At 47.5% G+C, this 24,718-nt stretch overlaps 1 protein-coding gene across 50 annotated transcripts in view; it reads left to right on the top strand.

The window, feature by feature from the left end:
• Positions 1-24,718, top strand: part of MAP4K4 (mitogen-activated protein kinase kinase kinase kinase 4) — a 170,440-nt gene that overhangs the window by 115,539 nt on the left and 30,183 nt on the right. For all 50 annotated transcript variants that reach the window (XM_036872513.1, XM_036872509.1, XM_036872514.1 and 47 more), the window contains 8 exons: positions 845-935; positions 1,363-1,493; positions 3,888-3,942; positions 5,352-5,430; positions 8,842-9,017; positions 10,265-10,337; positions 11,825-12,035; positions 23,441-23,581. In XM_036872513.1, coding sequence (XP_036728408.1) covers positions 845-935; positions 1,363-1,493; positions 3,888-3,942; positions 5,352-5,430; positions 8,842-9,017; positions 10,265-10,337; positions 11,825-12,035; positions 23,441-23,581 — 957 coding nt within the window. The remainder of the gene's footprint in view (positions 1-844; positions 936-1,362; positions 1,494-3,887; positions 3,943-5,351; positions 5,431-8,841; positions 9,018-10,264; positions 10,338-11,824; positions 12,036-23,440; positions 23,582-24,718) is intronic.

Raw genomic sequence — 24,718 nt, 5'->3', positions numbered from 1 at the left:
CAAAGAAGTTAAACAGGACAAATCAAATGAATCGTTACTTCTAATCTACCCATTTTGGATTGAGACGTTTTGGAGTTAATAGGTTGCTTGTAGCTTATGGAGGCAGGCTCTAGATTTGGCTTCTCTAGCTAAAGTCAGGACAAGTAAATGGTTGTGAGAATGATGCCTTTTGGTCTTTCTGACCATATTTGGATGAAAACTGGATTTTTGTTCTCCCACCACCTCTCATCAGAGGCATGCTCTGGGCTTCATTCCAGATACGAGGTCATCAAAAAGTGCTGTATGCCCAGTAGGATTTATTTCCTTGGGAAAGAAAGATACTTGATTTGAACATAAAGCTCTCGTGATGGCAGAATTGTTTTGCACGTGGGGTGGAGGTTGGGTCGATCAGTAGCTAGCAGTTTGTCGCTCTTTGGTGGGAAAACCAGGCTGGATTCAAGGGCCAAACCTTAAAACCCGCTCTCGCCCTTTGCTTTTCCCCTGGGATGCGTGTAGTTCAGATCTACCCCCAGGGTCACCCATTTGCAAGATAGGCGTGCAGCGTGGGAAAGGAACCACCCTGTACACAAATAGCACAAATGACAGCAGAGACACTGCAGATGGTCATCGAAAGTGTGCCGTTGGGGAGCAGCTAGAAAGTGGTAACCCAGCCCTGACCCATTGGGATTGGAGGTGCTTCTCTCTGTGTGGTGTCATTGGTGATGTCTTGCTGGAAATGCACTGAGGTTGAACCGTATGTTCACAGAAACTTTTGGCCTGTGTGCACACTTTATTATAAAGGGTGTGTTCTGGGCTATTCACTTAGAGCGACAGAACTAAATCCAGACCTGTCTTTCCTGCTCAGGGACTGGCGCATCTCCACATCCATCATGTGATTCACCGGGACATCAAGGGCCAGAATGTATTGCTGACCGAGAACGCAGAGGTGAAGCTTGGTATGTGATGGGCGTGCCACGTGATCTAATACCCTGCCCGAGTGCGGTTAGCTGAAAACGTTACCCCGTTTCTCCTTCTGTCTTATCTAAGACGTGGGAGCTGGGCTTATTGCTTAGCCTGGCTCCTGGCTCCCTTCCCCCGTGCTCCTGGCTCATCCGGAAGTCCCTCTGGTGGTCGCTGTTGTGATGCCCAGGGTGATGGTGGGCCCAGCTTCCCCGGGAGCTCCCAGGCTGCTTGGGCGCCTTGCCGTCTTGGTGGCTTGGCCCTGGAGAGGGTGCTCCTTACCCCTGTTCGTGGGAGGTTGCAGTGTGTGCAGTGTTTCTGTTTGGTTTGCTCTGAAGACCTCTGATCCTCACGTTCTTCATCTTGCCATTGACCGGTTTGTTGATTGTGTTCTACTTCCCCTCCTTCCTCTTCCTGCCGCAGTGGATTTCGGCGTGAGTGCTCAGCTGGACAGGACTGTGGGCAGGAGAAACACCTTCATAGGCACCCCGTACTGGATGGCTCCCGAGGTCATCGCCTGTGACGAGAACCCCGACGCCACCTATGATTACAGGGTGAGGCGCCGGCCCTGCCTTCCTGCGGGTGGGGCTCCGCCGCCAGTCCCCCTCCCTGCTGCTTCACGGAGGACCACGTGGACCCCTGCTGCAGGGGCACGTCTGCCGCAACAGTATTTTGAGGCTTTTTTTTTTTTTTTTTGGTCCATTCTGCATCACCCCTGTTCTGTTACTAAGTACGATGCTGCTTTCAAGGTGGGGTGGGGCTGTGTGTCACTCCGTTGTTGGTAGAAATTTTTTTGTCCTGAGTAAATTCAGTGCTTCTGCCCTGTTTGCTATTCTTTCTAACTTGAAGAGTATATTATAGTCATATTTATTATTTTAAAAATACTGTCAGAATATATAGCAATAGCTTTATCTGTGTGAAATTTTAGAGTGTTGTTAAAGAGCTTTGCAGCTTTGCTTTGGTCACAAATATATGTAGACTATTAGAGTGACCTCTAGGGACTTGTATCAATAATGCACTTTCTGATCCTGATGTAAAACCCATATTTGATCATCAGACTCGGGTTGCATATGTTTGTAAAAACTACTTAAAAATTCTGTTGCCTTAAGTAAATGAGTCAGAGTGGTTGATGTACCTGTTAATGATACTCACAATTGAGTTCCTATCTTACAGCGCGCCAGTGTATTTAGTATTTATTACAAATACCCAACTACTGGAACTCAATGTAAGCCTATGGTGGAGAGGAATATTTATTTTATGTTTTTATATGCTAAAATATTTTCAAATAGATTATAGACTTTAGGAGTTTTCACTCTTTGTTATGTCATTATGTATCTCTAAAATTTGAAAACATTTCTAACGCATCCAAAATATTATCATACCTAAGTAAAAATAATTCCTTAATGCAGAGTCCATCCATAATTAGACCCAGCTCGTCTACACCTGGTTTGTCCAAACCAGTATTCAGTATAGGACAAGACGTTGTACTTGGTTGTCTGGTGGTTGAGTATCTTTCAATGAAGAATATCACACCGTCTCCCCCAGCTTCCGCTGTCTGCATGACACCAACTTGCTGAAGGGGCAGTGTTCCACCATTTCTGAATTTCACCTTTCCAGTCTCTGTAATGTCATTTACCTTGTTTTCTGTGAACTGGAGAGGCTCCATCAGTATCGAGAAAAGCCTCAGCAGGATCCCCTGAGAGGAGGTGGCTGTGGTCTGTTTGCATCACCCCAGGGAGCGTGAGCGCCTGGTGGTCCCGCCACGGATGCCGCCCATATTAGTTTCTGGTTAAGGTGGTGAATTGCTCTTTGTACCTGAGGGTATAGAAAACTCCAGAAAAATAAGGGAGCAAGCAGTTCATGGGCCTATCTTTATTCCTGTAATAAAACATATGTGCTTGAGCTCCATAGCATAGTTATAGGTTATTTAGGAAAACCCTTCAACTGATAAACTTTAAGTAATTTCTTTATTAGGACAGTGTCTGAACGAAAGAAGGCTAATGATGAAAAACCATCTGTTATCTGCTTTTAGAAAATCTTGTTTGGATTTTAAGAAATTAGCTGATAAAACCTCATCTGTCATCCAATGTATATTGAATGCCTACCACATGGTAGTCACAATTCTGGGGATACAAAGGTGAATAACACAGACAAAAATACCTGTCCCCATGGAACTTGTATTTGAGTAGGGGATAAAGTTAAAATTCAAATTTTAGGGAATTCCCTGGTGGTCCAGTGGTTAGGACTCCACGCTTCCACTGCAGGGGGCACAGGTTTGATCCCTGGTGGGGGAACTAAGATCCTGCAAGCCGCATGGCATAGCCTAAAAAAAAAAAAAAAAAAAAGGAGTAAAATTCAAATTTTAAAATTAATGTTTTGGGGAATCAGAAGGAAAAGACTGCATGCACTTAACTTATCTCACACCCCTGACTAAGTTTGAAGGAAGAGTAGAGAGACGTGGCAGCATGATTCCGTTTAGTGAGCGAGGGTGGATTTTATTAATTCTTCTGAGGACCTTTCATAAAGAGTACTTTCTAGCCTTTAAACGTTTAACATCATAGTTAAGTTTGAGATATTGTCATAAAACATAAGAGTAAACATCTGTCTAGGCTGGGAGTCTAAATCATCAAATGCTTGGAAAGAAATGAAGAAATGATGAACTGCAAAGCCCGCAGTGGGCGGGTAGGGAGAAGATGTAACGGGGACCCACCTTAGTTCAATCATAGATACGAGCACTTCTAATTAACAATCAGTGTTATCTTTATTGCATCTTTCATTCTTTTGGAAGGTGTTCTTCCAGATGTGTTTGTGCTTTTAATTTCCTGGCGAACTTCCTTTTGGTTCGTACCCCAAAGAATGCAAGTGAGTCATTTGTGTGAATGATCAGCAGTGGGGAGTTGGTGGCCTCACAGCAAGGACAGTGTCCTAACATCCCGCTTTGTTTGCAGAGTGACCTGTGGTCCTGCGGCATCACAGCCATTGAGATGGCAGAAGGCGCTCCCCGTAAGTAGCTTGCGTTCCTTTTTAGCCCAGTTCTGTGTAACTTAAACCTAGTCTCAAGGCTTCAAAGAGAGTGGCTGCATGGATGAAACTGTTCCGGATGGGGCGTTCAGATGGAGGAATCATAAATACAGTGGAGTTTTCGATGTGAAAGGAATTCTTGGCATGCATTAGTCCTTTTGAAGATCTCCATGAGGTCCGTGGGCTACGTTATCTTTTATTTAAGTTGTAATCAGACGTGTGACCTGAAATTATTCTGATGTCAGATAATACACAGTAATTTTTCTTTTTACAGTTTGAACTTAATATTCAGTGAAACTGGTCCTACCACAGGAAATTTCAGTATTACTTATGTTTTAACTTTACAAATAGAGGCACAGCCTTTTATCTGTGGAATAACTTTCTTCAGTATTATCTATGTGAAATTTTGCTTCTGCTTTGGATTAAATCAATGACAACTTCATGACATTGATTTTTAATCAGGAACAGGGTAGAATTTCAGAGAGCAAAGGGAAAAACAGCATTTTCTGCTCATCCCCCGTTAAAAAAAAGTGTATACAAAGAATGTATAACTTCCTGATACATAGTCGCTGCTGAATAAATATTTGTTGAATGAATGATAAAAGACTGCCCACAGCTAAGGATTAGTTTGCACTGCAGAAGCGGCCGTCTGTCTTGATCACCACGTGCTCCCTTAACCGAGACCGGGAAGGACTGCCTGGCCCCTTGTCTTGGTTCTCTTTCACGGCAGGAACAGTACCCTCCTTTTCTTTGGCCCCCATTTCCCAGCTGCCTTGTAAGAGTCTCGTGAAGGTAAATAAACACTCGGAAATACCTGATGTGACATACTCGTGTGTACACGTGCACCTAACACGCCTTCGTTGGGCAAGTGATCGGAGAAGAGGCAGTCATTGCGCAGAATTAAACAGTCCTATCTGGCGCCCCCCATTTTTGCTCTTCCATAGGCACACTCGCTCTAACAATCAGCAGCGAGTGTTCCTGGAAGGCTTAACGCGCCTGTGTTCCAGGCGTTGTGTGAAGGCCTTTACGACCGAGTCTAATTTAATCCTCACAACAACCCTAGGAAAATAAAGTTATCTCATTGTCATCTGAGAGATGGTGTAGAAACTTAAGCTGTTAACTCCTTTAGGACGTTGAATCAATATTTATCTTTGATTTATGAAAACTTTCCAATGTCTGCTTGAAACTGTATGTTCTTCTCGTCGCGCTTGTCCTCCTCATATTTTGCTGTGTTTAAGTGGGGGATTCAGGGTACGCCCTCAGCTGTGTAACTAGATGTGCGGACTGCCTGACGTAAAGCATGCCGATCGGACGCTGGGCAGAGCGTGCGCCCCTAGAGATCAAGAATGAGTGACCTGAGCACGTACTGACACGCCCTCTCCTCTCCCCAGCTCTCTGTGACATGCACCCCATGAGAGCGCTGTTTCTCATCCCCAGAAACCCTCCTCCCCGGCTGAAGTCCAAAAAATGGTAAGCTGTGTGTGCTCTGTTGTTGCTGTCCTTTTCCTTTTTTTAAAAAAAATTGTTCCTTTTTCTAGTTTGACTTCAAGGCAGAATTCTGGCCGTTCTGAGTCCAAAAGAACACACGAGCCAGTGCCCCAAAACACCAGTTAAAAAGTGTTGTATCGCTTTATTTTTTAATGTTTCTTTTTCTTGATCAGTTGTCCCTGAATGATACAATAGTGACAAGCCACCCTATGAAACACCAACACGTTAAAGAAGAAGGTTCCGTTTTAATACCTAAACCTACCTCTCAGTGTAATATATTTCTAAACATCTTTACACGAAGAAGCAAAGCTGTGTTGACTTGTAGTTCCTCAGTTGAAGTAGTGTCTTAAAATCCATGGAAGGGTTTGCCGTGGTTATTGCAGAACTTTGAAGTCAGATGGGCCCCTGTCGTCCCAGCAGCGTGCACTGGAGGAGGGGTCCTCTCCCTGGGCCGCCCCCTTCCTTCTCCCTCCTTGTGCATCTGCTAAACAGAATTGATCGCGGGGAGGGAGATGGTGACGACCTCCGTGCAGGAAAGCGTTCAGAAGCGCAGCGGTGCGGGGTGACGCTGGTTTGGTGTAGTTTTAAAATCTCGGAGGGAAAGGGCAGTGCTTTGTTTTCTCGCTGGAGCGTTGTGCCCACTTGTTTCCTCCCGAGGGTTCCTCTGAGTCCTTTCCTGTCGGTTCCCGTCTGCACTCAGGCTCTCATGCACTCGGGCCCTCCCTCCCTCCCTCCTTCCTCTGCCGTTCCTGTTTCCTGGGCTCTGCTGTCTGTCTTACCTACTGTGGGTTTTTTTTTCCTTTCTGAAACTGTTCTCATGAGTTTTCCAGGTGGTGTTGTCTCCTCTTAGGTTCTTGATTCTGATTCTGAAATAGGCCAGAGATCTCCATTTCAGCCTCCTTCTGTCCTGGACTCGGTCTTCCGGCTGTTAGGTCGTTCTAGAGCCTCTCTCCCATCCGTGGGTGTAGACACGCACGTGTATCGTCACTCGTTTCTTTCCTGCTCCACCCTGCCCTCCGCATCCTTTCCCCAATACGTTTCACCATCCTTTCCCCACCTTTGTCTGCTGGCAGGGTTTCCTCCTTTATCCCGTCTTTCGCCACATTCAGCTCTGGGGAACTGAGGTCGTCTGGTTCCACTTACCAGTAATTGGTGAGGTTCTTTAAGGCGGGACGGTTGCAACGATTGAGCCCCGGTTGGTCTCCTATGTTAAAACTTGATAACCGGGGGCGTCCATGGGTGGCCAGCCCTGGGAAACCAAATGTGGACAGTAGATGTCGCCAAGGAGTAAGCTGCGGGGCTGGGTACCACTTCATCCGGCTCATGCTGAACTGAACGACGCTCACTTTCCCCTTTCTTTTTCTCTGTCAGATTTTATTAAAGCGAGCTGATGCTCCACCTTCAGGGTATTTCACAGTTTTGTCAGTCGGCCCCCACTCTGATTGTTCTGTCCATGACTTGCAGGTTTGCATTAACCGCCGTGTGTATAGTACAGTGAGATAAAGAGACGGATGTAGATGACAGTAGATTCTGCCTGTGCTCTTCCACCACACTTCCTCTAACTGCGCTTGATCAGATGCATTCTCAGCAGTTTATGTCACCGCCTCATTTTGCCCCGGTGTTCTGAGCAGGGAGAGGGTTACAAACATCAAGTCCTTCTTCCTTTACGGTTGCTGTCTTTCTGTCCGCCAGATGTAAATTTCCACGACTGTTTTTGGAGAAGCGGCCTTTAAAAGATGATTAGCAAACTCTCTTTCAGCAGAACCTGGTCATCGACTTTCAAGAATACATTGCAGATCATCGATTCTCAGATGTTGATCTGTACACGGCACATGAGAATCCCTTTGGAATTTTTTTAACTTAGGGCTCCAACCTCAAAGTTTCTAGTTTCTTAGGTTTGAGGAGTGACCCAGGCATTTGTATTTTTAATAAACTCCCACAGTGATCTTTGTGGGCAGTGGGGTTTGGGAATCTCTGTGCTAAGAGCATTCCATCACTGCTGTGTAGAATCTTCTGCATTCTTCCTTAACCGTAGAATAAAGTCACAGCTTTAGGGCCCTTCTCTGAGCTGACCCTGACCTATTTCTTTTACCCTTTTCCATTTTTCATACTAGTATCAGAAAACAGTCCACTCTTCCCTAGTACTCTGCTACCTTGTTCATGTGGTTTCTGTCACTCTGGAGCAATGGCTTTTCTCTCCCATCTTTTGAATGTCAGAAATCCTCCTTTTTCTTGATGTCTGACCCACTCCACTGTCGGCAGTAGTTCTTTTTTCTTCCTCGCAGTTTGGTTATACATCCGCTATTGTGTGTACATACATTACTTCCTATGTGTATCTCTTACAGAGCCTAGCATAAACAAATGTACATCGTTGACACATAAATATTTGTTGAACTGAACAAAAATAGTAAGTCTGAGTAGAAACAGAAGACAATACAAATGATTCTTAAAAGCAGTGAAATAACTGGAAAGGACTGAACTAATTTTCTCAACCACATTTTTTAAAGACTGAATAACTCATTCATTCAACAAAAATTTATTACATACCTATTGTAGTCTACATGCTCAGAGTTGGGCATTGCTGACAAATGGAGAAGTAGGAACCAGTCCTGACCTGTACCATTTTAAACCAGGAGGAGAGACAGAAACATAAATGTGAAGTGTGCAGTGTGTTACATGCAGACAGCCCCAAAGGACAGGCTCCTGACCTGGGGAGGGCGGGGTGCAGTGTTGCCAGGAAAGGCTTACCGATGGGAGGGTGTCTGAGCTGAGTCTCGAAAGACAGGGTGGGTGAGAGTGTGTCAGCCAAGGCTAGGGAGGGGGTCACTGTGAGCCAGAAATGGAGAAACAGGCAAAAATAAAGTGGCTGGTGGGGTGAACGTTAACAGCAGGGTCATTGCCCCCCTCAGCACTATTATTTCTGCCTCTGAACGTTAAGCATAGAGAACTGATACGTAAACCAGTCTGAAACTGATGGAAACATCACAGTGACAGGATCAAGCCCCGAGTCACTTACTCGGCTCCCTTTCTTACTCTGTGTCTGTCCTTGTCTTTGAGGATCCCGCCATCTCTCCTCTGCCGTCTTCACGTTAGCAAAGACCTCCCTTTACCCCCTTGCCTCCCCCACCCCGTGATTACACGATCAGAAGGCAGCAGTAACTCCAGCTGCCTCCGAGGCCCCCCGTGTGTGGTGTGACTCCTAAACCGTGTTTAAGTGACGCTCCGGGCCCCGTGGTCCCTGCTTTGTTCCTTGTTTTATCCCTGTGCCTTTGCAGCGTTGTTCACAGTGAATTCTGAAGCCCTGCTCTGTTTGCAAGCCTGTAAGTTACTGATATTTTGGAGCTTTGCTCTTTGTGGTAGAAATTTGATGATCTTTTTTACTTCCTCTTCTAGGTCAAAGAAGTTTTTTAGTTTCATAGAAGGGTGCCTGGTGAAGAATTACGTGCAGCGACCCTCCACAGAGCAGCTTCTGAAACACCCTTTTATAAGGGATCAGCCAAATGAAAGGCAGGTTAGGATCCAGCTCAAGGACCATATAGACCGGACCAGGAAGAAGAGGGGAGAGAAAGGTATTAAACCCGTTTTTATTTTCATCTTAAAAAACATCTGTTTAGGTTTTTGCCAACCAGAATAGGTTATTCCTTTCCCACCCGCGTTTGTGCCCACCTGGCCGGGGCTTGAGTGGTCTGTGTCTGCCCTGCACCCAGGGACGGGCCGAGGGGGCAGATTGGCTCCAGCACAGGGGACCGGCGCTGTGCAGTGTATTGCCAGGCTGACGCTGGGTAGTGGGGCACTGCGGCCAGTCAGCACCCGATGCCGTCCTGCTCCTCCGCGGGGGGCACATCTTTGTGGCTGTGCTTTTCCACTTCCTTACGGACCTTGTGTTCTGTCTGCGTCACGCAGGGCTCAGAGCGTCCGCTGGGAACGTCACCGTCCACGTGCTGTCCCGTTCCTCTCCTGCTCAAGAGCCCCAGGGCTTCCTACACTTTATGGGGGTGGTGTGGTCAGGCCCGGGCCCCGTCGGCCTGACTGCTCTTCTGTCTTTACTGCACAACATGAACATTCGCTTTGCCAGTTACGTAAGGTTCCATTTGGTCCCCAGTGTCCGGGTTTCCTATCCTGACGTGTTCTGTGTCCACCTGCCTGGATTCTAAGGTGCCTCCTGCCCAGCAGCGTGCAGGCCAGCCTTCACCACCGTCTTCTCTAAACCTTCTTCTCTCTGAGGCCTCTGGCTCCCATTGACCTTCCTGCTCCGTGAATTCTTAACAGTAACTTTACAGAACGACGCTGGATAACAGGCAGCCCGTTGCTGAATTTTTTTTTGACACTCAAAGTTCAAGGCCAAAGAAGAAACTAAAAAGAGCAAGTTCAGGGCAATCCCCGAGTGCTAAAAGTAACCAAATATATTCCTTACTGCCTTAGTTCGGGCAGTTCATCTCTTTCTTTCGAGTTTTGGCATCAGAGTGGACTTTGTGAATTTACTGATGCTCCAGGACCACTTTTCTTATGTGTCAAGGGCTCTGGAGCCCCTCTCACAGCCCTGCCCCCGCTTAGCCGTGCATCCCACAAGGGACTGTCTCGAATACAAGAGAATCTGCTCTCCTGGGGGAAGTAGGGCTGGCCCAGGGGACGACCAACCATTCACGGTGGGAATTGGTGTCACGCTCCTCCTGCCCCCAAGTTCCCCACACACGTTATTATTTTCTCAAAGAACAGATGGTTTTTATTTGGTGGTGGTGCCCTCGGAGATGCTTACCTGTATATGCAGTGTCATGACTCGTGAACTGACTCGTGTATCCCGTCCTTTTCTTTACAGATGAAACCGAGTATGAGTACAGCGGGAGTGAGGAAGAGGAGGAGGAGGTGCCTGAGCAGGAGGGGGAGCCCAGGTAATGACGGGGCTGCTCGTGTCCCCGCTTGATGGAGACACTGGTCCTCGGTGGTGCCGGCGCTGCAGGAGATGCCCATGTAGTGTGGAGGAGTCGTCAGTTACTTTGAAAGTGCCTTAATACCTTCCATTCTTCTGTTCTTTCAAAGACCCCTATAAACATTCTCCACCTCTGGAGCCTCTGACCCGGTGGTTCTTTACCGAGACTGCGTTGCTTCCCCTTCCCCCAGTCATTTGGAAACATGCAGGTTGTGTCTGGTCCTGGGGAAAGGGAGCTTGCCACTGGCGTTTCTTGCTCCAGCAGGTGTGGATGGAAAACGTAGCATATGAAGCAGTCCTGCACACACACAACTTCCTGCTCACGGGCCAGCAGGGCCCCCTTTGAAAACACTGTAGTCTTTCCCAAGACCTGTTGGTTGGTTGGTTGGTCGGTTTTGCTCTTCCCACCAGTGTGGTCATCGGCATTTCATTGCCTCTGTTGGGGTGCGTTCTGTCCTGATCCATTCTGTAGTCGTTTTGGTCATCTCTGGCTCCCCGAGGTACAGTGAAGCAGAAGCTCAAAGATGTGGTAGCATGAATGTCACAGTGACTCATTAATCAGGGAAGAGGGGATTTTAAAAGCTTTAATAATGGTCTTGCCTGCCAGCTGTTCATGCTGCAGCTACACGTAGCTGACGAGCTAGACAAAAGGAGGGTAGGGACAGTGGCTCGAGAGACCTGTGGGGACCTGTGTGCAGAGAATGGGCGTTTGAAGAGAGCTTATCAAGAGAGAAGAGAATTTATTGAAAAAAGCTCCATAGTTACATAAAAGATTTGAATCCATTTGAGACTAAAATTTTTAGAGTAATTTGAACTGATTTCAGGAGCAATATAATTGTTTTGGGTTAGGGACGCGATATAACGAAAGAAGCAGTTTAGGAAGATTGATCTGCCATTTGTTCTGGGAGTTTTGAAAGTGGAGAAGTGACTCTCAGCTGGGAGACCACCTAGGAGTGACGCTACTTTATCTGTGTGATGGCTCATCCTTGGGACCCACCTGGGCTCAGCTGCTGGCCCTGCAAGTAGAGAGCGTGGGAGGGGGTAGCGGACAAGGCATGGTGGGCCACGTGGAGGTGAGGGGACGGCCAGTGCTGGAGATGACGCTGGCGTTACCGCCCGGGCGATCCCGGAACGTACGCTGCTGTTCCCGGTGGGAAGTAAGGTGGTCACGGAGGGCCTGATGACAGGTGGAAGGAGGTGGCTTCAGCTCTTCGTCGCAAGTTGAGTTGATGCGAGAGTCCCACGTAGAGCTGTCCTGTCAAGCACCCAGGACAGAGATTTAAGATATTTATGAGGCAGGTGGGAGAAGGGGCGACGCTGCGGAACCGTGGGCTCCTTGTGCCCGTGGGTGTGTTAGTTCGCTGGGTCCCGGGGTGGGAGGAGCTCGGAAGAGGACGGGCGTGGAGGCGGCGTAGCCCGCGCCCCTGAGAGCCCTGCTTCCCCCTGCAGCTCCATCGTCAACGTGCCCGGCGAGTCGACGCTCCGCCGGGACTTCCTGAGGCTGCAGCAGGAGAACAAGGAGCGCTCGGAGGCCCTGAGGAGGCAGCAGCTGCTGCAGGAGCAGCAGCTGCGGGAGCAGGAAGAGTACAAGCGGCAGCTGCTGGCGGAGAGGCAGAAGCGCATCGAGCAGCAGAAGGAGCAGAGGCGGCGGCTGGAAGAGGTGGGGCGGCGGACGCCCGGGTCGGGCCTCTTGCTCTTCGCCCACAGGCATGGCCAGCAAGGCCCCCTCGGGAGGGGGGGGAGGGGCGCTCGCGCGCTGACGGGCAGGACCCCGCACTCCTGGAGGCCTAGAAATGTGTTCCCCTCCTGTACAAACCTCAGGGGCTGCCCCCGGTCACTCGTCCTATTTGCGCGGGATGCAGGGCCCAGAGGCGGCATCGCCCCGGCCCCGTGCCGTGTACGCTCTGGTCTGAGTTGGCCAGCTCGGCCTTGACCTCGTTTCCGTTCCACTCTTGGCCTCTGGGTCCCAGCTGGTGTGTACCTATTTTTCTGAAAACATATGTACACAGGAAAAACATTTTTCTACAAATTCCTTAACTTCAGGTACATTTAAGAGGAAGGGATGAAGAAGAGAGTTATATTGGGCATGACACAAATGCTATTCTGTAATCTAGCTGTTGTGCTGGGATTAGTTACTTGTTGGGGCGGGGGACACATTTTGTACCACCTGCTCGTTGTTTTTGTTTGTTTGTTTTTGTTTTTGGCTGTGTTGACTCTTCGTTGCTGCGGGCGGGCTTTCTCTAGTTGCAGCGAGCGGGGGTTGCTCTTCGTTGCGGTGCGCGGGCTTCTCATTGCGATGACTTCTCTTTTTGTGGAGCGCGGGCTTCAGTAGTTGTGGCTTGTGGGCTCAGTAGTTGTGGCTCGCAGGCTCTAAAGCGCAGGCTCAGTAGTTGTGGCGAATGGGCTTAGTTGCTCCACGGCATGTGGGATCTTCCCGGATCAGGGCTCGAACCCGTGTCCCCTGCATTGGCAGGTGGATTCTTAACCACTCAGCCACCAAGGAAGCCCCCCACCTGCTCGTTTAATTCATTAATACTATCGACCTTGGTAATATGGTTACCCACAGCTTTTTCATTTTTAATTCACAAAGACGTTATTTCCCTATATTTCACCTGGGGCTCAAAAGAGTCTTTTCATTTCCTGATTGCCTTTTACTATATATATCACAGCTTCTGATTTCCCATTCACAGTAGTTCGTTTCCATTTAATTCAGACATCTTATTGTTTCACCTTTATCCTTCACGCCAGAAAAAGAACCCCAAACAACAGTAAAGCCATGTGTTGATACTGTACAGTGGAGTTTAATTTAAATGACAACACATGCTTTTTCCCGAGTTACTTGAGGGTACATTTTGTGGGGAGAATCTTTGCTTCGTTTTGTGTGTTTATAGTCTGAATTCTGAAACTTTACGGTTTGCCCTGGTTTAGAAAAGCAGTGTCTGTCTGTCTAAGGAGACTGGAAGTATTGGGCCAGCGCTTTGGAGGAAAACACAGGGCACAGCCTTGCCCTGTGGGAGGGGCGGCATTGCTATTTATGTAACTTTCTGCAGTTTACTTGCAAACTCTCTTCTAGTATTTTAAGACTCGGTGCTCTTTGAACATAACAGAAACCCTGAGTGGTTACGAGGGTTTTCCGGCTGTACCTGGATTGTGTGGACTTAGTACACGAGAGTGCTTGAGTTCTGAGGCTCTGGCTGTTTCTAGTTGCTTCTTTATGCAGTATCCTTCACGGTCCTTTCTAACCTTGGGCCGTACTTCCTTCAGCTCAGCGACGCAGGGGAGTTCGGTGGTTTATAACTTGAAGGATCAAGGACTGGGTCAGCTGGAGCCCCTTTCTAACACAGGCCCTGGAAACTGCTTTCAGGCCTAGTGACAGTGAGATAGGTGTCCATCATCCAGGCTCTGGACACGATAGGGAGTGAGGATTATGGGGTTAGGCCAGCGATGGCTCAAGGAAAGGAACTGAGGTTTTATAGCGATTTGTTCCGTCAGCTAAATAGAGGCTAGAGAATCAGGGTTGTCAGCCAAGTGAGAACGTGGCACTTTACTGGCTTCAATTAGCCCTGTAATTTCAGCTTCTCAGTAAAAGTTCAAACTCACAGTCACCTTTTTAACCTCTTAATCAGGGTAGATGGAGCAGGGTCCTGCAACGGTGGCGTTTGCAGGAACAGAATCCACTGATTTGGATTCTTGGTGATCCAGCGCCTTTTTGTCAGCCTGGTAATGAAGGCCCCAGGAAGTGGTTTGGGAATATTTGCGCCATAAATGATGTGTAGCCCTTTACTGGCATCAAAGGTATGAGGAATAGGGATTCCTTTTGTTTTTATTAACAAAGTAGATAAAGGTGGTCATTTTCACTCATAAGATAAATGATGCTTAAAACTGAAAGGTGATAACTTTCTATCAGCGACTGGCAAAAAAATGGTCCCGGAGTCGAGGCTGTAGGGAAACAGTGAGCTGTTCCTTTCTCTGAAAGTGCCATCAGATCCGGCGTCCTGGGGCTAAGGGCTTCTCCGCACCCCCTACTGTCTCAGAACCTCGCCGCAGGCCGGGGGAGCGGTCTGCCCCTCGTAGGCCCTTCATCTGTAAGAAGTCCGTGTGGTACATACATCCTCCGCTCTTGCTTGGTGCCCTTTGAGATTTGCTCCTGCTGGGATCTCTCTGCTTTGTTTCTCTTGCTTTCTCTTCCTTGGCTCCTGTGTCACCTGGAGATCTTGGAAGTCCTCGTAGATATTTTCAAGTCTGTCTGCCAGTTTTGCTGAAAATGATGTTTCTGATTTTTCTTGTTGCTGTTGGATGGTCCCAGGAGGAAACTGGGAGCGTGCTGAGCTCATGCGGCTGAGTTCACACTGGTGGTTTCGTCCCCTCCTCTCCTGCCCCTCACACTTGTCCTCCTCGTCTGGATGTTTTCTCAGCTTACTCTAAGTTTGTTACCCAGATTCAGAGCCCCGTGTGATAATGATCTCCCTCTATTGAAAAGTTTTAATATTACTCTATTACCTTTTATATGTAGATGTATCATCACACCTTTGGATCACGTAGAGCTTTGCCTCTAGCTAATTTCTTTTCCCCACCCTGGCCAGCTTTTTTTCCCAGTCTATTCTTACTTTTTTTTTCTGTTCTTTTTTTTTTTTTTTTGAGCAGAAGTGAAGATTATTTCATCATACTGTCATTTTATCCTAATGGTTTTGTGCTCTTTTTTTTCATTGACTCTTGCCTTGGTACCTACTACCTACTCCTCCCATTCCTGTGACATCCACACATGATCACATCTTCTCATTCCTTGTCTAAGTTTAATAGAAATATACAAGACGTCCTGGAGAAAACCCCATTAGTGATCTAAGTTAAGGTGACCTTGTTAGCTGCTGTACTTTGGATATGTTTTTGAACCTGTTACATATTGAAGTCACTTATGTCCTAATTCATAATTTTTCAGTTTTGACCTCGTGGAGACTGTCAAATTATTGGTAAAAGCAAGATACATTTGTCTGTGGTTTGGTGTGCTACTTTATTCAAAAAAAAAGAAAGAACATTTCTTAGGGAAGATTTGTTTTTAGCAAACCTATGATACTATTGTAACAACAGCACATTAAAAAAAACTGCATAATCTTTTTATTACAGTTAAGAGACAAAAACTTTTCATTTGAGGTTAGAACTTATCTTTTTCTTAAAAACAAAAGACGAAAAAAGGGAGAACTGCAATTCCCTGTGTGTTCCCGATCTTACCCGTTTGTGCAGATGACTGTGTGCCCTGCAGACTTCGAACCCGGCCAAGGACTTCACTTAGAGGGCCGAGTCCCCTTTTTTGCTGCTTGCCTCTCCCTTTCTGTTCTTGAACTGCTGGTAGGATGTTCCAGACTGCACACTGTCAGAATTTTTCTGCAGGTATTTAAAACAATAATCCCTTCTCTTTACGATCTGCCCGAGTTTTCAGCCCCGGAGATGCCGTAGTCCCTGTGCTCTGGGGTCTCCGCTTCCCGCAGAGAGGGGCGCGAGTGGGTGTGTGACCAGCAACTCCTCCCTGTGCTTTTCTTCTACCAAGAGGACACATGCTTACATTCGTCTCTCTTGTTTCTGCAGATCCCATAATGACCCCAGTTTTAGAGAGGTGGGTGGAAGTGGAAGAAATTAAAAACAAAGTAAAGTAAGAGAAAAAATTTTGTCTGACATCAGCCCCAGGCTTCGCGCTGCAGACGTGCAGCGAGCGCAACACGGCGGAGGTGTGGGCGGTCGCGCGCGTGCGTGCGTGCGTGCGTGCGTGAGTGGGTATGTGTGCGCGTGCGCGCCGCCTCAGGGCGAAGAGGGCGGGGCGGGGCAGCGCGAGGAGGGCGGGGCGGAGCTGGGCAGCCATGCGGGCGATGCCAATCACGCCCTGGTTGCTTGTGGCGCGAGCTGTCCCGGCCTCCCAGCCTACCCTCCTCGGCTGCCTGTTTGTGTTGGCCTTGGACACATGGCGGGCGTTTTACGTGGGCGGGCTTAGCGGAGGCCCTGGAGGCTGCTGCGGATGCCGAACACAAACCTGCAGGCGCAGTCCGGGGAGGTCAGCCCCTCTGTAGGGGAAGCCATGCTTGAGCCCTGACCGGAAGGCCGCGCTTGCTTCCTTTTTTTATTGCCGCACGTGGCTGTCTTTTGGTCTCCGCACTTGCAGGAGAGCTTTCGCCTCTAAAATGAGCCCATCTGGCCCAGCGGAGGTGCGATGCCTTTTTAAAAAAAAAAAAAAAAAGAGAAGAACATTTGCGAGAAGTGGGATTCGTCTTGAAGCTAAATTGTAACACTAGGAAAGCCTGGAGCGTTCTAAGAAAAACGGAGCGAGCCGTGGCAGGCCTCTGTGGTTGTCTCTTGGCTGTGAGATCTCAGAAGGACAGTGCGGGGACCCGCTTCCCCCTTCTGCCCACACAGAGGCCCCTGCTGGGCGCCTCACTCGTGTCTAACGGCGAGTGCGTGTGAGCACAGGGTGCGCCTTCCACCCTCAGCTCCAACCGTGCTGTGCGCGGGGGCCTTGCTTTTGCCAGGGGGCTGCTGTCTCGCCTCTCAGAAGTCCTCAGCTCATAAATGTTCTTTTGGCGTCCCAGTCTAGCGTTTTTTTCCCAGTTAAATTTTGTAAGCGCTATTTTAATTCAGCAAATGTTATTTGTTGCCTAAAGATGGGGAAGAGTTGTCTTTGGGGAGAAGCAAAGTAGTTTAGTAGTTTCTCCACTAAAGTTCGTCAGAACTTGCACTTAACAGACTCAAGGGTTGCTGGTACACGTGCAGCCACATGACCTCCAAAGCTCTTGGAAATAGTCGAACCTGAAGAATAGATTTGTTTATTAAAGTTTAGTTTCTGTTAAAGCCTGTAAGTCCAGTGGAGTGTCTGTAAATGGACCCCACTGTTATCAGCATGACCTATTTAGAAAAGTTCGAATTGTGAGATGAAAGCATTGCTTTTAAATACCAATCTAGAAAGAGAACTTAAATGTAATTAAAGCTTAGTTGGAAAAGTACATATTTACTCAGGCATGCTTGGAAACATTTAAGTAATAAGGAAATCTCTATAATTTGAGAGATTTGGAAATCACTTACAGCATCATGCAGTTTTTCAGTTTGTTTGATTTTGTTTTTAAAGAAAGAATGATTTAAGAAAATAAGAAGGACAGTTTGAAAATGCTTCAAAGGATTTATATCATGTTTACTGCTCTTAATGGGGTAAACCTGAGCAGGCATGTTCATTAGAGTCTCCTGGGTTTTGTTGCTTGAAATCACAGGCAGAAGGTTAATCTAGTGTGGATTGATGTTGCTTAGCTGATTGCTGATAATATATATGTTTCATTTTTGACCATTTTCTTTTGAAGTTCTGTTACAAGAGGCCAGCTTTTCACATTAGTAATCTATTAAGGTATTTACTAAGGGCTTTCTTTAATCTTTAATTACCCCCGAACACACACACATACACACACACACACCCCAGTCAAGGGCCTGTTCTGACTGTAGTGGTTTGTATGGTTGGAGTTTAAATTTTTGCTCTTGGTCCGATTTACAGCTTCAAATACTACAGCATAATGTGGAAGAGGACTCGGTAACTACATTGTTCTTTGCCTTGGCCATCAGTCTCCCGACCAGGACTTGCTGAGTGGGCAAGTCCAGGGAAATTTACCACGTTCCACGTTATCTTGTGGATTTTTTAAAAGTGTGTGACTTGCCTTACCTATAAGACTTGGAGGAGAGGGGCTGTGTCTGATTCATCTTTGTGTACCCATGGCGCTTCATGGATATTTCTCAAATGGGGGAATCAGCATTTGTATCCTTGTGTATGTCTGGAAAGAAAGGACTTGTTCTGTAAACTTACAGCCATTCTTCAGTGAACCTTTGGGCTTGAGATCTCTGATTTGAGTTCCAGAGCCACCTTAAAGGGCCTGGTAGAACATCCTGAGGCACAAAGCGTGTGTTTAAAGTGTGAGGCTCTATTCAAGCCCGATGTGCACTTACTAGGTGATCCTGAAAAGATGGCTTTATGATTTGGTTGGATTTTGTAGGACCTGGAGATATGGGTGGATTCTTTAGTCTTACTCTAGATGCTAAATGTTAGAAAATCACGGCATCTTGGATATTTACAGGGAGCGGGGTGGAGATGAGCGAAACACGGTCCTTACTTTCAAGGAGCTTATGGCCTTTGTTTGTGTGTTGATCTGGTAACCAAGAGTATGATAATTCCACAGGACCAAAGAAGAAAAAGCCTTTCAGAGGCTTTCACTTGACAATTGAGATCGTTAGTTGTAGCCTGTCCCTGTTTGCAAGGTGTTTGCTTACTGTTATTTTAAGACGTGCATTTTGAATTAAACTTACTATAATAATTTTAGATTATTTTAATTAAGTAATTACATAGTAACTTTATTATATCGACTTTGGTAAAGAGTTGAACAGAAACAACTTGGTGTTTACCACACTTTCATTGAGAAATCCCAGTGCAGTGACCACGAAGAACTGAAGATGGCCTAAACAAGGAGAACAAGAATGGAAACCCAGTTGTGGACGTGAGTGTGTGGTAGAGCGTAGACCGTGGGAAGGTTGCTGCTGCCAGTGCTGGAAGAGAGTCCAACGTGGGAGGTGACGAGGGGGCCAGAAGCAGGTGTATATGCGCGGTGGGCCCTGGGAGGTGACGAGGGGGCCAGAAGCAGGTGTATATGCGCGGTGGGCCCTGGGAGGTGACGAGGGGGCCAGAAGCAGGTGTATATGCGCGGTGGGCCCTGGGAGGTGACAAGGGGGCCAGAAGCAGGTGTATATGCGCGGTGGGCCCTCACCCCCTGCAACCAGGCTGCTCTGCTCCCTCTTCTCAGCCGACACCTGCCACCTGGAGCAGGCGAGCAGCGGAGATTCAGGCACAACTGAGGCCGCGGAGAGGGAGGCTGGGACAAGGGCATCCGCGAAGAGCTAAGTGCTGATGAGCGTGACGGCAAGCGCACCCGCCTCGCCTGGAGCCCATCCGCTGCTGCCACGCCCGTTCCAGGCGCCCCCATCCACTACACTGTCTCCTCACCTGCGGACCCAAAACTGCACAGATCCCTCTCTTCAGAGGCTGACCCGCCCAAGGGAAGAGGTCACGCTGCCTCGCAGTCACCTAACTTGGAAGCTTCACAGCCACAGCTTGACGGTTTGCTTTTCACTGCCTTGCATGTCAGTAGATGGCCCAAGATTGAGGACACAGAAAAATCTTTAACTTGAAAGATTCCAAGACACATAGAAAAAGGAGCTTGAAGGAAATAGAGACAATGTGGGGAACAGAGAAGATATCTCACACACATACATATACACATGCACAGAAATCTTAATATCCTTACAGAGAGAAGATATAAAAATCATGAAACAAGACTATTCAGAAAATAAGTAATATTTTTTTAATTTTTAATAAATTCAAACTCCCAGAAAGTGGGGAGAGAAGATGAGTTTAGGGGCACTAGAACAGAAGAAAAACAGAATCAATCCAGGTGGTTTGACTTCCATTTAACAAATGGTCCAGGAAGTGAATACCAGAGGGAGAACATGCGGCAAGAATTCAAGAGAAGTTTCCAGAACTAAGAAATAATTTCTGAATTGAAAGGCTTACTGAGTACCCAGCCCAGTGAATGAGAAAAGATGCCATTCAGAGGCACATACATCATCTTGAAATTTTAGAAACTCAAGGATGAAAAGAGGATCGTAAAAGCTGCTGTCAGGGGAACAGATAGAGGGGTGTGGGTGTGGGTGGTACTAAGTGTCAAGGATCCTAATGGGCTCAGATTCTCCAGAGCAACATCAGGAAGTAGAAGGTGACACACCAGTGCTTTTGCAACTCTGAAGGGAAATTAGTGCCTCCAGCCAGAAGTATATGAACAGCATGGGAGCAGAGCTTTTGTGACTTACAGAGTATCTCAAGTCTTCTACTTGTCTTCACGCTTCCTCAAGAAACTACTAGAGGATGTGTTCCAGCAAATAAGAGAAGTTGACGGGATCCTGTACAGGAGAGGGTCCAGAAGTATTCCTAGGAAGCAGGTGGGCAGAAGGATGGGATGCCTGGAGAGCAGCCTGTCTAGGTTGGCCCAGGAGAAGAAAGGGCTGTGAGAGGGTTAATCTCTAGAATAAAGAAAGAATACCTGACCCATTTGACCATATGGAAAGGACTCTTATGGTGTAGACTTTACAGATGATGCTATGATGGGCCCATAGAAAAACAGGCAAACAAACAAGCAAGAATAAGGCAATTTTTACTATTTATGTATGTATGTATATATGTATTTTGGACAAAACAATATAGATTTATTTACTCTTTTAAATATAAATTTTATTCTTTTAAATTTTTGAAAATTGGCCTCAGATTTTTTTTCTCCAGGTAGTCACTAGTTAACAACAATCAAAACGGCACATGGCATTTTAGATATAAATGATCATGGGGCAGCAACATAGCAAATGTTAATAAATAAAAGAAAGGTTGTTAACAAAGATGTATATCTTATGGCTTGAGGATGGTTAATTTAAAGTCTAGTACTTTGACTAAAAAATTTTAAACACAAATGAAAATGGAAAAGGCTACTTGTAAGGGCATTTAAAATTGAAACTTAAAAATTCTTAGTAGCATTTAGTTAGATGAAGTCAAGATTTCCCACCGGCCTGGGAGCCCTGCCCTCAGTGTAGTTGGCAGTAACCCCCACAAATGGATTCTGCACATTTCACCACGTTGGAGCTTCCTGCCTGGTATGAGAACGAGTGCTTTCACTGAGGCCAGAGGATGTGTACGGGGTCCCGCCCCTCGCCGGGACCCCGGGTGACCACAGCTCAGGGGTGCGAGGCAGGGGGTGAGCTGAGAAGGCTCCTGGGCGTGGGCTGGACCAGGGTCAGCCCTGCCCTCGGTAGGCGGAGGCAGCTGTAGTTGCTGGTGAGGGGCCGGCGTGTGGGAAGCCGGCTCCCGTGCTGCTTCACTCCCTCCCTCCACTCTTCCTTTGCGATCTCCCGTTGTCTTCTCTGGAGACAGAAATTTGAACCTCGAGGCTGGTGTGAGGTGGACACTTGCCTGCATCTGGACTTAACGGCTGTGTGGCGGCCAGAGTGCAGCCCTGCTTCCAAGGCAGCGTGGCAGCTTCCAGGACTCTCACTGCAGTTTCTCTCCTTGTCTGGCTCTTTCTGGAAGAGTCCTTGCTGATACCAGCCAAGGCATCGGCTCTGCTTTTTTTGAACTAAAGAATTTTTCAAGATTCTGTAAATCACAGGAGAGGAGAAAGCAAGTGAAGCCATGGCTCTTCTTTTTGTTTTGTGATCCCACGGGGCTAAGTGGCACCTTTCCTTCAGCATTGTTCCTAAAAATTAAAGAATTTTGGTAGCCTGTGTGGTCTGTAAGAACAGGGCAGCGGGTGCATCTCTGAGGTTGTTGCGGTGGTGTCTGTGGTCACGTGGCGTTGTTTAGCGCAGTGCGGCAGCCCGGAAAGGTTTTGAATCTTGCATTCCATCAGTAAAAAAAAAAATTGAGCATGTATCTGGTAGAGACATATCTAGTAATTTTGTATAGTACTGATACGTACATTATGAAATGTGCAAAAGTAGCTATCTTGAAGAATGAGCTGGGAGTATAAGAACATAAAAGTTCTGGGTGTGTTTTTTGTTTTTTCCCCTCAACTCCGGTTGCCTTGCTGGCCTGTAGAGCCTGCTGGCAAACATATCATCTCCCCCGGGAGGTGGGGAGGGAAAGGGAAAGCCCAGACCTTTCCAAGGGGGACGGTCCTCTGACAGTTCACTGCTTGTGAGACCTTGGCTCATAAGCAAGTCATGTCGTTACCTGAAGGTGGTAAAATTCAGTGTATGATATTCTTTGCCTCTTCTGACCTGTTCGCTTGAATCTGATTGGCTTGAAAAGCTAAGGGGGAGTTTTGAGGGGTCGACACTGGTTGCCTTTCTTCTCTCTTCTGTTTTCCTTTTGTCTGACTGACTTTGAGGGGAATTGTTAGTCTCCACCTGCCTTCCTCTCTTGTGGTTGTGGTTCTAGAGCTGTGCTAGAGACTATTTAAATGTAAATTAACTTTAGTAAAATAAAATGAAAAACTCAGTTCCTCCCTCATGTGCTGGGCACATTTCAGGTGCTGAGTAGCAGTCTGCGGCCAGTGGCCGCTGTGCTGAGATGGGGCACCTCTCCATCCCAGGGGGACTGCGAAGTGGCTGCATCACTTTGCAGGCCAGCACTCTGCACGTTTGTGGGAGGAGTTGGTTGATTTATACTCTGCGCGGTGGCAGTGCTTTACTGACAGATAGATGTCTGGGGCTGGATGAGAAGGGGCCAGACGTGTGCCCAGGGTCACGCTGCCAGGTACCGAGGGGTCGACAGATGGTCTGCGTTAGGAAAGGCTGTCGGAGCGAGTCTGGTGACTCAGTAGCACCTTCTGTGCTTGCTGATGGGGTGCAGGATGCTGTCTGATTAACGGCGGGAGGCACAGTGGCCCTTGACCTGGGGGCTTACCACCCAGGCGACTCCGGACAGGTCGCTTCTCTCTTCTTGAATCCGTTTCCTCCTCTGTGGAGTAGGAGTGAAGTGCTTCCTAGGTTTGTCGTGAGAATTGTATTAGGTAAAGGACATGGAAGGAAGACTGTCAGATACTTAGCACCATGCGAGACACAGAGTGAGCTTGTGCTCGTGGCAGTTTTTATATTCATGGTAATAATAATAGCATCTCTTATTCTCGTTGGTGTCACTTCTCTCCCTGATGTGTGCTTCTTTTTTCCTCTCAAGTATTTCTCTCCTTTCTCTGCCCTATTTCTATTCGTTTCTCTTCTTTTTCTTCTGACTTAAGGGCCCGGGGTAGCCCTGTTAGTGACACTCACGGATACAGAATTCCCTGTCCCCTCCCTGCTGTGGTTCAGCGAAGAACGGGGAATAACTGATATCCAGTGAAACCCAGCTCTGACTGGTACTTACAAGGAAGCTGGTGTATGTGCGCGGAGGGGCAGTGTGGGAGGAGCTGGCCGGTGCGGGTGGGGTCCCCGAGCTCTCCCTCTTGGCCTCTCCCCGTAACCGGTCAGCAGACCGCCCCGCGTGCCGTGCCTGCTGACGGGGTGGCTTTACTTCCGCAGCAACAAAGGAGAGAGCGGGAAGCCAGAAGGCAGCAGGAACGTGAGCAGCGGAGGCGAGAACAGGAGGAGAAGAGGCGGCTGGAGGAGCTGGAGCGACGGCGCAAGGAAGAGGAGGAGCGGAGGAGGGTCGAGAGGGAGCAGGTCAGCCCTCAGGGGGCGCGCCGGCCGGGACCTTGGGGGTCTGTCGCTTCGCGGAGTCGGGGGACTCGGGGCCAGAAGCACGCACGCGTGTGCACGCGTGTGCACGACTTTAGTCTGAAAACGCAGAAACACAGTTGGAAGCATACTCCCTTCGATACGTTGAATCTCTTGTCTTTACCAACAGATACAGAAATCATTACACTTTAGAAACCTCTTGAAACCAGCAGGGAGGCCTCCACTAGTATGATGCCTGAAAGATTCCCGAGTGTGTCTAATGAAATGTGAAACCAGCTGTAGGGCACGTCCTATGAGAAGTGTTTGAGGTATCCAGTGACTCACTGAATATTTTAAGATATATTTGCATATAATTCAGTATGTCCATACGTAACGTTAGAACATCTGATAACATTAGCCAAAAGCGATCAGATTTGAGTGACATTTGCAGCATGTTATTAACGTCAGATAAAGTTGCCTGTAGGAGTCTGATTCCCGAACCACCTGTGCAAGCAGAAATTGTGCTTTTCGTTGTCTGCGTTGTCCGCGTGAATCCCATCATAGCCTCTCTGCCGTTCATGTCTTTGAACTGATCACTCTTTGTCATGAGCTTTGAACAAGGAAAAAACATATGAAGGGGGACCAATTTAAATGATAGCTGAAGTTCATACTTAAAATGCTTGTAAACAATGGTATTAGCTTCCAAATTTGATTATTCAGCTACCCTCCCTTGCCTCGGGTTTTCCCAGTGTTGGGTCTACATACTATTTTTCTGTTGACATTTAAGTGATTCTCTTGATCTCTTACTTTACTGACGTTGTTGGCCTGTTAACTGTGGTGCGTTTAGTTTAGTTTTCATGTTCTGATTTATACTTGGGGACTACAAAGAGGAGAAAACATATAAACTTGAAACAGTTAAGTCACAGAGGGTTAGTTCTCCGAACTTGATTGGGAGAAGAGGGTGTGAATGTAATACTAACCTTCAGTGTTCTAACGGAGTCTTTGGCTTTTGTGTATAGCAAGTATTTTTCACCTCTTCTTTTATAAAAATAGCATCAAAAGTCAGTTTTATTCCAAAATACTCCCCGTGTCAGCCGTGCTGTAGGAACCTGTCATTTCTGCATGAATGTGCGTGTTTGTGTA

The sequence above is a fragment of the Balaenoptera musculus genome, chromosome 13 (genome assembly GCF_009873245.2).
Source record: "Balaenoptera musculus isolate JJ_BM4_2016_0621 chromosome 13, mBalMus1.pri.v3, whole genome shotgun sequence".
Lineage (NCBI taxonomy): Eukaryota > Metazoa > Chordata > Mammalia > Artiodactyla > Balaenopteridae > Balaenoptera > Balaenoptera musculus.
This window is presented reverse-complemented; position numbering and strand designations above follow the sequence as displayed.